We start from the raw sequence: 15,386 nt of genomic DNA, 5'->3' as shown, positions 1-15,386 counted from the left end.
AACTCCTAACATACTGCCTGGCACAGAGCAGGCACTCACTGAATGAAAAAATTCAAATGAATGAATAACATAATAAGCAATAACAAAAGAGGGAAAATGCAGATGAAGTTATGAAAGCTTATAACTAGAAATGTACTTTAAGAGGTCATTCCAGCCAGGAAAACCAGTTAGTCTCAGAAAACAGTATAACTTTGCCTAAATAGACCTCCAGGTTCCACCTTACCAAGCTCCTGAAAGAGAATAAACCTTTATCACAATTGGTCTTAAAGGAAACTCTATAGCTCCCAAAAATCCCTTTAGGGTTTTGGGGGGACACACTCACAAATAGCTTGCCTACCCTACCTACCCTGCTCAACAACAAAATCCAGAGCCATGAGCCTCTGCATGCTCTAGGAACAGTGTCTGTTGGAAGAAGTGGCTAACCGGTTTCGTTCCCCTGCATTCCTCTCTCCCATTAGGATGCCCTCTTCTCAATATCTGGTGGCTCCCAGAGGTTAGCAGCCCTTTTAATCATGCCTCCCTACCTTTCACTGCTAACATTTAAAGTGTAGGATTTTGTTTGAACAAGGAAATTCCATTACAAGCACACCATAAGCAAACAGTTTTGCCTGCTGGCTTGCTAAATGTCTTTGCTCCACCAAAAACTTACCTTTCACAATTAGATCTATAGACCCCTTGTATTTTTTTTTTACATTGAAAATGTGTGGCTCCTTGAAAGAAGTTCGTGATGGAGCCTCCTCAGAATGTCCACTTTTGGAACAGTCTTTGAGAAAACAAATCATTTTGTATGCTGCCTGAAGTTCTCGGACCGTATCAAGTGTTTCCTGTTTTTTGATCTCCAAAGGTATGAATTTCCTACATTTCGGTTTCTGATGTTTATTTCTAAAGACATTTATAGAAGTACCTGGAACTTTATTCTATGAACAAAACAAAAATAAATTTAATAAAATTTAATTTTAACTGTATAAAAAATTATGTAATCAATTTTGTTAATAAATTAATAAAATTATATCCACTAAATATATTTTACAAAGTACCTTAACTTAAAGCACATGACAATAATCAGATAAAGCACATGTTATCCTTTATAGTTCTCCAAAAGCCCTTAACAAGCATAAGGGTTACATTCAACTTAAAAAATATATGAATTTTAAAATAGTGATTTTTTCCTCAAATGTGATATTTTCTAATACAGCTTTAAAGTCCATTTTAAAATAGAAGTTTTCAAATAGACATATAAGAATTTATTTTCAACCATCTTTGGAGAATCTTCAAATGTCAAAAAAATGCTAACACCCCCAAAACTCTCTGTTGAACCAGAAATAACTGCTCATACATGGAGGTAGATTCTCAAAAAAAGCATATTACTAATTGAATATGTATTTTAGATCCTTTCAATAACTTAATTTCTTATTAATTTTGACTACTTTGAGCAACAGAAAAATAATACAGTCCCAGGTCTCTGACAGGCAATTATCCAAACAATTATAATTGTTTTAGTCTAGCAATTCTCTGGCCCACAGATAGAGCTACAGCTCTCCTCCTCCCCACAAGAAAAGATTTAGACAAATTCAAGCTGTTGCCAACTCAAGATGACAATAAGGGGACTTCCCTGGCGGTCCAGTGGTAAAGAATCCGCCTTCCAGTGCAGAGGACACGGGTTCAATTCCTGGTTGGGGAACTAAGATCCCACATGCCACGGGGCAACTAAGTCCATGCCCCACAACTACTGAACCCGCGCCTCAACTAGAGAGCCCGCGGGCCGCAAACTACAGAGCCCATGCGCCCTGGAGCCTGCACGCCACAACTAGAGAAGAGAAAACCCTCGTGCCACAGCAAGAGAGAAGCCCGCGCACTACAAGGAAAGATCCCCCATGCCGCGACTGAGACCTGACACGGCCAAAAAAAACAAAATAGAAGATGCCAATAAGGAGGTTTTAGTAGACTAGTATTACATTTTACCAAGCAACCAAAGGTAGAATATTATGCTGTTATTATTAGATAAAATTCTAAAAATAGGTGAAGGTTCTAAGGCACAGCTACCTAACTGTGAAGACAGTGCACTTTTCATCTCACATGCCTACTAGTGAAATCAAATACTTCTAATTGATTAGAGGCAAAAATTAGTTAAGCAATGTTAACAATGTTGATTACAAGATTAAATAAAACCTATGGTCAGTCTCAGCCTAGAGGACCATTCAAAAGAAACATATGTAAAAATTATAATCCTCTTCCCCCTCACAGTAAGCATAGAAAAATACTTAAAATCTTTATTTAAAATTCTGTTTGTTTTTTTTTTAAAGTATTCAAAATGGAGAAGAATAGTGTGGCACACAGTAAACCATCCTAAGTCCCCTGCCCTCACCTGTCTCCCCAAAGGCCCATTGTCACAACGGCAGCTGCTCCCCAAATTATCCGTCTCCTCTGTAGATGCTCTCCTCCAAAATTTCACCCTGTACCCACCCTCCTGCCTCTTTGCCACCCCTTTCCCTTTCATTCCTTCTCACCTTCCAAATCCATGCCATTAAGCAATTATTTATTGAGCCAGACACAAGGCTTACTGCTAGAGATGCAACATTCAAAAAAAGACAGTTACTGCCCTCAAGGAGCTATTAGACTAGTAAACAGTCCTAATACAAAGTGATGTAGGAGAAGATACAGGTAAGCATGTCATGCAGGTGGCATAAGAGAGACGCCTCTCACAGTATATTTTATCTGTTAGCTTTGCCTAACAGTGTTTAGAGAGGGATATTTACTTGAGATATTTAATCCAAAAACTTGTTATAATTCATCAACAGGAGACATTAAAAATTAAATTAAATGTGCAAACTTAAAATATATGTAATTAAATAAGCTGTACAGCTGAAAAATCTTTTTAAATTTTTAAATTTAAAATTTTTAAATGCAATCTGAAATCAATTTTTATAGCTAGTAAGGATTTCATTTTCTCTTCTATTCAAAATCTATTAGGGTTCATGCAATCATTTGGATCAATTATTGTAGTATATAAAAATTGCTATTAGTTTCCTGAAAAATACAGTGTTAGATAAATGCAAAGCACTAACCTCATTTATTTTCTTATAGTGTTGGGCAATGAGAGTTTTTGCTTCTTGAAAAAAATCTTGCTTGGGAATCTCTAATATAGGACCTAAAATAGAAACAGAGAAATAGTTTATTTTTTTTAATGTAGTTAACGTACTTTCTTAACCAAAACTGGCAAAACTATGAAACTGAAATTTGGAGAGTTATGTTTTTTGCGTTACGCGGGCCTCTCACTGCTGTGGCCTCTCCTGTTCCGGGGCACAGGCTTGGACGCGCAGGATCACCGGCCATGGCTCACGGGCCCAGCCACTCCGTGGCATGTGGGATCTTCCCAGACCGGGGCACGAACCCGTGTCCCCTGCATCGGCAGGCGGACTCTCAACCACTGCGTCACCAGGGAAGCCCTGGAGAGTTATGAATTTGCAGGATGTTATAAAAAGAAAATTTTATAAGTGGATGTTTTAAGAGAATGCAAAGGAAGTTAATGTAATGTTCCTTTAATGTAATATTTTACTTTAAAAAAAACATTAGCTTACAATGGTCAGAGTGTTAAGTAGATTATCCTAAATTATTAAAGTCCAGGGAGACCAAAGAAAACACACAAAATTGATATCTCCTTTAGTTCTGAAAGTTCTTTAAATACAGAAGACACACCATGATTTGGACACAAAAATTATTAGTAAGTCTATCTGTGTTTTCTATACCTGATGACTAATTAATATGGCTGTACATTTCTTCAAGAATATTTACGTTACAACTTGATAAAATTATAACTGCATAATAAAACTCAAAAGGTTTATTAAGTAGGAATAGCATTGAAATAAAAATATATGTACCTACAAGTGGGTAACACTACAATGATAACTCATCCCTCATCTGTATTTTCCTAAGATTCTTATTCATTTTACCCAGATCTATGTATAGAATTCTATAGCGTGTACATAGAATACATCATCTTCATTTAGTCTCATCTAAGATTTCCTACTTATATATTTCCTTTATTATTAGCTGATTCTGATGTTTTTAAGTTTCTTGGCTTTCTCTTCCTAACCTGGACTCAGTAAAATTTAAATATATTACTTATAAAATTAGCTTTTCAGTCTGGCCTGTATGCTCCCCATTTCTTTAATTACACCTCCTTTAGTACCCTTGGGATCAAGATTTTCTCTCTCTTCTTTTCACCTACTCAAATTTTAAGCCATTAAAAACTCCATCTTCATGCAAATCAAAACCACAATAAGATACTATCTTAGTCTGTTTGGGTTGGTATAACAAAATACCACAGACTGGGTAGGTTATAAACAACAAAAATTTGTTTATCTCAATTCTGGAGGCTGGAAGTCCAATATCAAGGTGGCAGCATGGTCGGGTGAGGGCCCTCTTCCTGGTCGTAGATGTCTAGTTGTATCCTCACATAGTGGAGGGGAGTAGGAAGGTCTGTGGGGCCTCTTTTACACCAGCACTAATCCCATTCGTGAGGGTTCCACCCTCATGACCTGATCACCTTCCAAAGGCCTCAACCCCTAATACCATCATCACATTGGGCATTAGGATTTCAACATATGAATTTTAGGGGGACACAAACATTCAGACTATAGCAGATACCACCACATGCCCACCAGAATGGCTAAAATTAAAAAGACTGAAATTAAAATGAAAACAGCCAATGTTGGTGAGACAGTGGAGCTACTGGAACCCTCATGTGTCATTGGTGGAAATATAAAATAGGATAATCAATTTGGAAAAGCTACAGCAATTTCTTACAAAAACCTAATATACACCTTCTCTGTGACTGCAAAATCCCACTCCTAGGTTTTTACCAAAGAGAATGAAACATTATACTTACAAAAGACTTGTATAAGAATGCTCACAGCAGGTATATTCATAATAATTCCAAACTGGAAAGAGCTCAGATGGGTATCAACAAGAGAACAGTAAACAAACTGTGATATCCTCATACAATGAAGTACTACTCAACAACAAAAAAGAATCAGGGGCTTCCCTGGTGGCGCAGTGGTTGAGAGTCCACCTGCCGATGCAGGGGACACGGGTTCGTGCCCCGGTCCGGGAAGATCCCACATACCGCGGAGCGGCTAGGCCCCTGAGCCATGGCCGCTGAGCCTGCGCGTCCGGAGCCTGTGCTCCGCAACGGGAGAGGCCACAACAGTGAGAGGCCCGCGTACCGCAAAGAAAAAAAAAAAAGACTCAAACTACTGACATACACGACAACATGAATGAATTTCAAAAACATTATGTCAAGTAAGCATCCTTACACAAAAAAGCAAATACTGTATGGTTCCACTTATGTTCTAGAGTAAATAAAGCTAATATATAGGAGAAAAAAAGCCAGAACATTGATCTTCATGGACTGACTGAGAAGGGACATGAAGGAAATTTCTGGGGGACATGACAATGTTCTATGTCTTGATACACAGTAGATTACACAGGTATATTATTATAACTCAATGAATATACACCTAAGATTTCTGCACTTCATTGTAGTACATTGTACATCAAAAAAGAAAAACTATAAACAAACACTGAATTCTGACTAATGATATGTATGTTGATTGATGGATGGATATGTGATAAATCAAATTCAGTAAAATATTAATGGTGAGCACTGGGTTGTAGATCTTTGGGTGTTGATTCAAAATTATTTCAAGTTTGCTGTATGTTTGAAAATTCATAATGAAACATTGAGGCAAACTCTTTATTCCTTCACAAAATTTCCCCTTGTTTTTCACCATGTAGACTAGTGGGCAACAGGCCACTGTTACTTTGGGGCAATGACATCCTGAGGACTGAACCTGGGGGAGACCCTAGCAATGAACGGAACAAATGGGCTCTAACCCACCTTAAAAGTGCTGGGTTAGGAGAGAAAGCATCTACTAAGCTGTCTCATCATTGGGATGAGATTGTCACTGCAGTTATTCTAGAAAGAGCATCTCCTCTTGCTCTCTTTCTTCTCTCTTCCTTCCACTCATACCTATGGACAGTGCTGTAAAGTCATTACCAAACTCGAATCTCCCTGTTCTCCCACATTTGCCACTGTATCTGCCCACATTCAGGGCTGTCTACATATTTCTAAGGACAATGATTGATGGATTTTTTTTTCTTATTTCCAAAAGTAGTTGTCAAGACTTCACACACACGCTTCTGAAAAAGTGTACATATTCTTTGAATACATCAGAGCACAAAACCACATGTGAATCATAAAATGGTTCATACAAAGTTTACCATTCAAAGCCATAAGATGCACTGTCCTCACATGGAAGAGACAGGAGTTCAGGGATTTAAACTGTCTCTTTCACCAAGTTTCAACTAAAATCTACATCTACTTTGAGGGGGCTTCTAACCAGACCACTTAGTTCCCAGAGGAAAGGCAGTGAGGCATTCCAAGGTGTGGCTCCACACACTGTCCTCTTCTTTTCTCCTCTCATGAAAATCTTTCCTCCTTTAATTCTCTTCTTCTGACTAATCAAACCTCCCTTACAATTACTTATAATTACAATATTGCCATGTGTCATACACATGACAAACAATATCATTTATTAATATATGAAATGATTAAGTCATTAGGTTTTGGTGAAAATGTACCTTCACAAAAGCCATTGCATCTTCATTCCAAGCAAGACCTTAGAGATAATCTAGTCTTCATTTGCAGGGAAAGCTCTGAGACACAGGGAGCCCAAGTGCCTTCTAAAGTCAACCAGGCTGGGAACCCACAAGGTACTGGTCTTCTGAGTTGCTTGCTGTTTTTTGTTTTTAACACATCTGCTGCTTTTCCTAATGTCATGCACTCCTTGTGAGTTCTGGAGACCTTTGAGGTTTGGCTGGTCACCCTAGTGGAGTACTCCTATTTCACTGACATTTTCTACTGCGGACTGAATATGTGCGTCCGCCCAAAATTCATATGTTGAAACCTAATGCCCAATGTGATGGTATTAAGAGGTGGGGCCTTTGGTACATGATTAGGCCATGAGGGTGGAGCCTCATGATTGAGATTAGTGCCCTTATAAAAGAGACCCCAGAGAGCTAGATAGTCCCTTCTACCATATGAGCCTATTAGTGAGGAGGCAGGCCTTCACCAGTCAACAAATCTGCTGATGCCATGATCTTGGACTTCCCAGCCTCCAGAACTATGAGAAATAAATTTCTGTTGTTTATAAGCCACCCACATTATGACATTTTGTTATGGCATCCTGAATGGACTAAGACACCTTCATTTCAAGCCAGCAATCCTTTGCCCCATTATAATGTAATGTGCTGATGGAGCCGTTCTGATTTTCCCCTTCCTAACCAAAAAATTAGCCTTTGACAGAGGAGTTTAAATTCCCAAGGTAACATTTTCTTTCTAGCTGGGCTCTTTGTTGACCAGTGTGCCTGATATTCACCATCCTCAAGAACAAGGCCTGAAATTTTCTTAAAAGGGCAGAGAAAGGCAGCCACCACCAGAAGAGAATGATTTCACACAGACCTAGAAATGGTTCCACTGAAGACATGGACGCATAGACACCAAGTCAGCAGTCCTGAGCCCTCACTATCATTTAAGATACTGAGGCAGCTGTTCTGATTTTCTCTCGTAACTAAAAATTAGCCTTGGAACCAAAGAGTTAAATTTTCAGAGCATCACAGATAACTCATATCTCAATGCCTTAGAAAAGGCAAAGACAGAGTGTGTTCTTTATTTTTATAATATCCAAGGATATGTATATATTCAACAAATGCATTCTAAAATTACAAGAAATTAAACAACTTTGATGTTAAAAATTCATCCAGTTAATAATGTTTGAGGCTTCTGTTTCTTTGTTCACAACAGGGTAAGTATGTAAGCATGCAGCTTTTATATGTTCAAGTGTACATTATAACTTCAGTTATTAAGAAGTTGTCAAGGTCTCCTCCTTCTCTGTTAAAAATTCTATAATTAAGGTTTTGTTTATTTGCAAATACATATCCACAGCATATAAAATGATTTTTAAGAGCTCTCATTCCTGAGTCATACTGTTTAGCTCTGAATTCCAATTTGTTCATGAACCATATTTTATTGTCCTTAAGCCTTCATTTTCTCATTTGTAAAATGAAGATGATAATAATAATATATCTTGCACAGAACTGTCTTGATGGTTACATTGGACTTGGTTACAAAGCACTTAGCACAGAGCCTGGCACATAATAAGCTTTCAATAAATGTGAGCAATTATTATTACTGTAGTTATAGCTGTATTACTATCATTGGGCTAAACATCTACCCAACAGTGTTTATATAATTAATTTCATTAATCAATCCTCATTTCTTCAATAACACAAAGATAAATTTCAACTTCCTAAATTAGTTTGAAAGAATCTGGTCTTATTATAGATTCTTTATACCCAAAACTAATTAATTAATAGGTTTGCAAATAATAAAATCTCTTCATAATTTGGATTCTTCAAGTTACTAAATCCCCAAAATGCAATAAAAAATCATTATAAGCAATAACAAATATTTTATGATAAAGTTCATGAAGAGGTTGAAATAGTCATATTAAACTTATCTAAAACATGAGTGCAAATATTAACATTCCCATGGGGGAAAAAAATGAATCTCTAATACCAAGGGATTTCACTAGCCTAAAAGATTTTCTTACATTTATTTTATATATATTTTTAAAACTCACTCTTCATACATCATCAGTTTAATGCTATTATGATTAATAGTTCATAAAACTTCAGATTTCTCTCAATGCCTTATAGATTCTGTATAATTGCTCTAGTAAATCTCTGAAGTGAAGACACCAGAAGAAGATCTAATTATGGAAACTATGACAGCAAATGAGCCACTGGCCATCTCTTGATTATAATGATTAAACAAGTCTTTTCTGCATCCAGAAAGACCTGGGGACTAACAAACGTGTTTTTTATAACCATAACAAAAATAACTGCCCTTAATCACAGGGTTCCCATTCTTCCTACAAACTGGTTGCATTCTTCAGAGCCTTTGTGACAACTTACTAAGAAGATATCCTGAACAAAGATGCACGGCCACGTGGCTAAGCCCTCCCTTGCTTATACAGTCAGACTTAGTGCCTAAATGCCTAATTTCACAGGTGTTAAAAAAGCACTACTTCACATTCAATGAGACTCAGTTCAGCATACATTCGTTAAGCACCTACTAGTCCTAGATGCTGTTTTGACATTAAATGTGCTGAAATAAATAAGACAACTTGGTACCCCAGCCTTCCAGGTGCTTAGAGCCTAACGTCAGAAAATAAAATTGTAAATAAATGCCATGACATTCAGTAAAATACTGTGACACAGGCCAAAATAAATCACCAACACCCCCTACTGCCAGCTCACTAATGTATGAATTTCCCTTTAAAGATATAAGGCTTTCCACTGTATTATTAGAGATAAGATTTAAAACAGAAAATATCCCAAAGAGAAATAACACAGTGAATCAAATCCAGACTCAGGCAGTGGTTTTAAAACTGTCTCATCAATTTCACTGCCTTGGAGGCTTTTCTTCAATGAGAGCAGCTTAGACCTTGTCTGTTTTACATATTTGAACTCTTCCTAAGTTTTATTTTGTAGGAAAAAAATTCCTTAGCTAAAAATAACAAACACACACCAAACCATTAAAAAACAAATGAAGGGTTAGGGGACCAGAGAAACTTAGAGACGAGAAGCAGGAGAGGGAAGCTAGAACTAACAGTCTTTAATTAGTTCTCATGCAAAGAGTTGTAGAAGCTAGAAAGTGAACAGATGCTCTTTGAGAAAGACCTCAAATAAAATAGTTTATATTCAGTTCCATTACTTACAAGTGAAGAAAAGAAAATTTATTTCTAATTTCTTTTCAGAAAGAATTTTAAAACCAAGCAAAACCCAAATTTCAAGTGGCATATGGCTATCATCTCCTAAAGTCCACATTCAACAATTTTTTTCACAACACACACTGCATTAAGACCCAACTTTTCAGTTCCAACTTAAAGGCATTCTGTTGTCTCTTATAGCTACAATTTTCCTCACTTCCCCAATTTTATTCTTCTTAAGCAAAATGTCTTATTCTCTTTGCAACAATATATGATTAATAGGTTACCTAAGTACCTCAGGGAGATTTTACAATGTACCCGCCACCCCAAAATCTCTATGGTAATATTTCTCAGACTGGTGTTAGGTTGCTAAGAAGATGTAGGGGAATTCCAAGCTCATAGATGCAAGACTTCAAGTATAATTTAAGTAATTATGGGCATGACCCAAAGGCAAAATGAAACTAGAGAACATTCCTCCTCCACTTCCTGGATCTTCCTCCCTTTCTGCCCTTTCCATCTTGAAAAATGTGCTGTATTATCCAAATAGGAAGAGAGTTAATGTAATCCACAATGCACTCTATTTGTAGCCCTGGACAGAAGTCAGCTGGCCTGTATCATATACTGCCTGGGGTCACAAGAGCCAAGGGGAGGTAGCAGGACAGAAAATCTTAATGATCCCAGCTCTACATACAGTACTAAATGTTTCTCAATCATGCTACCTAAGCCTAAATTCAAGATTACTTGAAGTGTTGCCAAGTCTAGAGCAGCTCTAAACGAAGTATACTGTGTGCCCCATTTGTAATTTAAAATTTTCTAGTAGTTGCATTTTTAAAAGTGAAAAGAGGTGAAATTAATTTTAATAACGTATAATAATTATTATAGAATGTTTTATTTAAACAAAATATATCCAAACATTATCATTTCAATATTAAACAATATTAGAAATTAACAAGATATTTTACATTCTCTTTTTGTTCTATCTTCAAAATCCTGTACGTATTTTGCACTTACATACATCTCAATTCAGATGTCAAATTTTTATCAGAAATACTTTAGCTGTATTTACAAAATGTCCACTTGAAAAAATAGATTCACATGCCCAAGTTGCTCCAAACATGCTTAAAAGTTTTCCAATAACTGAATTATCAGGTTTCATATTGAAAGTAAAATGATTTAAATACTCAGTTCCTTAGTTTCACTAGCCACATTTCAAGCCCTAAATAGCCATATGTGACTACTGCATACCGTATTGGACAGCACATTAAGTCAAAAGTTGCTCTATATCTCTCAAAAGTTGGTTATACTTAAATAAAGGGAATGAGGTGGATTCTTGCAGGCTTGCCAATAAAGTTAGCACTCTGAGAGCCAGTAACTAACAGGAGAGTTTCCTCAAAGCCACTGGAGCATCATGCACTGTGTACTGAGTTGTTAGGAAAGCAGTGATACTCACTTTCTGCTTGGTCGGGCCCAGCCTCTGCAGCCATGGTGGGCAGTTAGGGGGACCTTCTCTTTTGAAGGCAGGGCTTCACGTCCCTAAACACAATGACATAAAGTAACTCAGTGATAATGAATACTTATTTTTAGCTATTTCTTTTACTTATTTATGATGAAATAGCATAAATGATTAAAAATTTTAATACATCACTACTCTGCTCTAATACCTTCAATGCCTTCCCCTCCAAAAGACAATAATAATACCCAGCTAGCATTGGGTAGTGCTCTGTGGTTTATCAAGCCCTTGTATACACATTACCTTACTGGTTCTAAACAATCCCATAAGAACTCTTGTCCCACTTTCAGCAGATGTGGCAACTGGAGCTCAGAGAAGTGAAAATACCTTGTCAATGTAAGCAGTTACTCAGTGGCAGGTACAGAACTCAAAGCCAGATCTTTGGGCCCAAGTCCCTGTGAAGGTCCATCTGATTTCTCACAATTTTCCAACTAATATCCAATTAATACTTGGCATATACCTTACACATTCTCACCTTAAGCTTACACACTTGAGCTCAGGTTTATGCCAGTCTTCCACTCAGAATGTCCTGTTCTTACATCTATGTTTATTTATATCCTACCCATCCTTAAAGCATAGATTCAAATCCTATCTCCAGCCTCCAAGATCTGTTCCTCCCTTAAACTCAGTAGTTATGTTGTCCATGCCTCTCACTTGAAATGTATCATATGCTTCTGGGTAAGGAACTAAAAAGGCAGAGTAATGGATGTAAATAGAAGTTCAATATTCCCGATTAGACTCCTACTGCCTTGTACCAAACTATACTTTATACCAGAGGTACTCAACCCAGGATGACAAGTGCCTGGAGAGAGGGTGGGGAATGCTAAAAATACACCAAGTCTAGAGTGGGGCCTAGACATCTACAATTCTTGACATTTCCCAAAAGATTTAAATGTTCAGTTGGAGTTGCCTTGTTCTTTGAACTTCAAGGTTCCCAGCTCAGTGCATCACATTCTGGATGCTCAATAAAGGGCTGATGAATGGGTTGATTGAGCTGAGCCATTCTTCCTACATTTGAAATTATCATTTACTTCCAAAGGATTATCCAAGATGCATCAAATGCTGTCCCTACAGCCAGAAAGTCAGTTACATCAACGCGTACTAGTTTGTGCTCACGTGGCTTTATAATTAGAAATAGGAATATTAAATGCTTTATGGAGACTGTTGTTTTAAAACTTTAAGTATAATTGTTCAGTTAGCTGACTAGACCATCAAACTGTGGTGAAGTATTTGAGGCCTGTTAAATAATTTAGGGATTAGTTGAGTAAATCTGTAAACCATCTTTGCCCTATGGAAGTCACGACTCTGTAATCACATGCTCTTAGATAAAAGGCGACAACACTTTTCCTCAGCTCCTACCCAGAGGGGAAAGACTACCGCAGTTATAGTTTTAAAATAACAAATCTGGAACATCCAAAAAGGATTAATTCTCAAATTGTCAGCCTTATATCATGGGAAAGAACGCAGAATATGTACCTAATCTGCCTAGTTCTACAAATGACTGGGATAAATTAAAATACTGCACCTCCCTTAGCAATTAACAATCAAAACTCATCTTCTGGTCTGGCTTAACTACTGTCTTCTTTCCTTTTAAATATAAAAAGAAAACAAAGGTGTCTGTGCTCTGTCATTTTCTTGTTTTAATCTCCATAGAAATGGACTCTTCTCTGAGGCAGTTGGCTCCTCCACCTTAATTCAGCGTGCCAGGAGTGTCAGCCTGCGTTAAATTGGTTGACAAGCAAGATATTCCACTGTCCTTTTAATGCAGAAAACTAGCCAAGCATCCTAAGGGGTGCTGGCATGGTAATGCCCCTGCAAACCCAAAGTGATGGGGGACGACTCTGAGATAGGAGCTGGGGTTGGAAGAAAGCCCCAGAGGATGGAATTGCTTAAAGATAAGCACAGTGACACAGAATATCAGCAGATAGGGTCCCTCTCCACTTTAGGTCCCCAGCAGACAGTTACAAGATGCTGAGTGCCTCCTGATGCACTGATCAATTAAGAAGTACATATTTACTGTCTCAGTTGTGCAAGAAGCATGCCATCTATTTTGGAAGAAAAGACAAAAGTCTACGTCAAATTTTTAAATAAAATGCAAACAATTGTATGTCAGATGTCCTAAGAAAGTCTGTAAGCTTTGTGAAATAAGTGGTATAAACCCATGGGTACCATGAATTCAAATGAAGATGAGGTCACTGAAGACTGAGGAAGGAACTAGGAAAGGCTCTCAAGAGACTGAGCTACACCTGGAAGGGTGGGTGCATGGGTAACAGTGAAACGTTGAGTAACTGGTTCAGCACAAGCATCAACCAGTTAGAACTGGATACTGACCAGCACACCCTGAATACCAGTCTTGAGTAGGTCAGGTTGGCCCACTTAGAGGAATAGAGAAGCAGGCAGGTGAGAGAATGAGCACAAACGCAAGGAAGTGAGAACATATGTGGTTTGGGGGACAGCAAGTAGTGAGTCTGTTTGATTTAAGCAAGAGGCTAAATCTTATGCTGCTGAAATGGGCAACAAAGTTTTTGAACAGCGTACTGACATAATTAGCGTTCTGGAATTTAACTTCCATAAAGGCAAGGACTTTGTTTTTTTTTCCTGCTGTATTCCCAGGGCCTTGAACAGGACCTGGCATGTAGAAGGATTTCAAAAAATATTTGAAACGTCCCTTACTTACAGAATGGGAAAAAATATTTGCAAACCATATATCTGATAAGAGGTTAATATCCAAAATATACAAAGAATTCATACAACTCAGTAGCAAAAAAACAAATAACTCAATTTAAAAATGGGCAAAGGGCCTAAACAGACATTTCCCCAAAGAAGATATACAAAAGGCCAACAAATACATAAAAAGATGTGCAACATCACTAGTCATTAGGGAAATGCAAATTAAAACCACAATGAAATATCACCTCACACCTGTTAGAATGGCCATCATCATAAATATAAGATATATCAAATACTGGTATGGATGTGGAGAAAAGGGGACCTCTGTACATGGTTGGTGGATTGTAAATTGGTACAGCCACTATGGAAAAATAGTTTGGAGAACAAAAAAGGTATCTGTACCCCCATGTTGACAGCAGCATTATTTACAATAGCCTACACATGGAAGCAACCTAAGTGTCCATCAATGAATGAATGGATAAAGAAGTTTTAGCATATATATATATATATATATATATATATATATATATATACACACACACACAAACAATGAAATTTTATTGAGCCATAAAAAACTAAGAAACCAAAAAAGTAAGAAACCATTTGTGGCATGGATGGACATTAAAGGCATTATGCTAATATCCAATTAATACTTGGCATATATGTATGATCTCATTTATACATAAAATTTAAAACAAACAAAAAACTCTCAGAAAAATAGATCAGACTTGTGGTTACCAGGTGCTGGGGGTGGTGGGAGGAATGGGACAGGGGGATTTGATGAAGATGGTCAAAAGGTACAAACTTCCAACTATAAATAAATAAGTACTAGGGATTTCATGCACAATATGACAACTACAGCTAACACTGCTATATGATGTATAGGAAAGCTGTTATGAGAGTAAACCCTGAAAGTTCTCATCATAAGAGAATTTTTTTCCTTTTTTTCTTTTTTTCTTTCTTCTCTTTTTGTTGTATCCATAAAAGAAGAAGGATGTTAGCAGAACCTATTGTGGTAATCATTTCACAGTGTATGCAAACCAAACCATTATGTTATATGCCTTAAACTTATACAGTGATGCATGTCAATTATTTCTCAATAAACCAGGTAAATAAATAAATAAATATTTGTGAAATGAGTAACTATGGCAACAACATGCTAGACAGGGATGCCCCACCTTCCCATGTCTCCTTGAGCATATTTGTGAAAAAGTCCTTTCACAACTTCTCCTTCAGAAGATGCAACTTAAGGCTTCCCTAAATCAGGTTACAGGGATGCAGAGGATTTCTAATTCCATTCCTACATGGATATAAGACAAACAGAAGTAAAAACAGTATTTTCCTACCTTTTCGTCTTAGCTTCCCCTTCCACA

The 15,386-nt window shown here is 37.2% G+C and overlaps 1 protein-coding gene across 1 annotated transcript in view; it reads right to left on the bottom strand.

Annotated features, from left to right (window-relative positions):
• The window catches only part of IQCM (IQ motif containing M), a 349,608-nt gene extending 338,291 nt beyond the window's left edge, over positions 1-11,317 (bottom strand). Inside the window, exons 1-3 of the mRNA XM_067734648.1 lie at positions 11,284-11,317; positions 3,066-3,148; positions 650-917 (exon numbers count right to left, since the gene is read on the bottom strand). Of these exons, the coding sequence (XP_067590749.1) occupies positions 650-917; positions 3,066-3,148; positions 11,284-11,317 (385 nt within the window). The remainder of the gene's footprint in view (positions 1-649; positions 918-3,065; positions 3,149-11,283) is intronic.
• Between the last annotated feature and the right edge of the window lie 4,069 nt (positions 11,318-15,386).

This window comes from Pseudorca crassidens, chromosome 4 (assembly GCF_039906515.1).
Source record: "Pseudorca crassidens isolate mPseCra1 chromosome 4, mPseCra1.hap1, whole genome shotgun sequence".
Classification (NCBI taxonomy): Eukaryota; Metazoa; Chordata; class Mammalia; order Artiodactyla; family Delphinidae; genus Pseudorca; species Pseudorca crassidens.
This window is presented reverse-complemented; position numbering and strand designations above follow the sequence as displayed.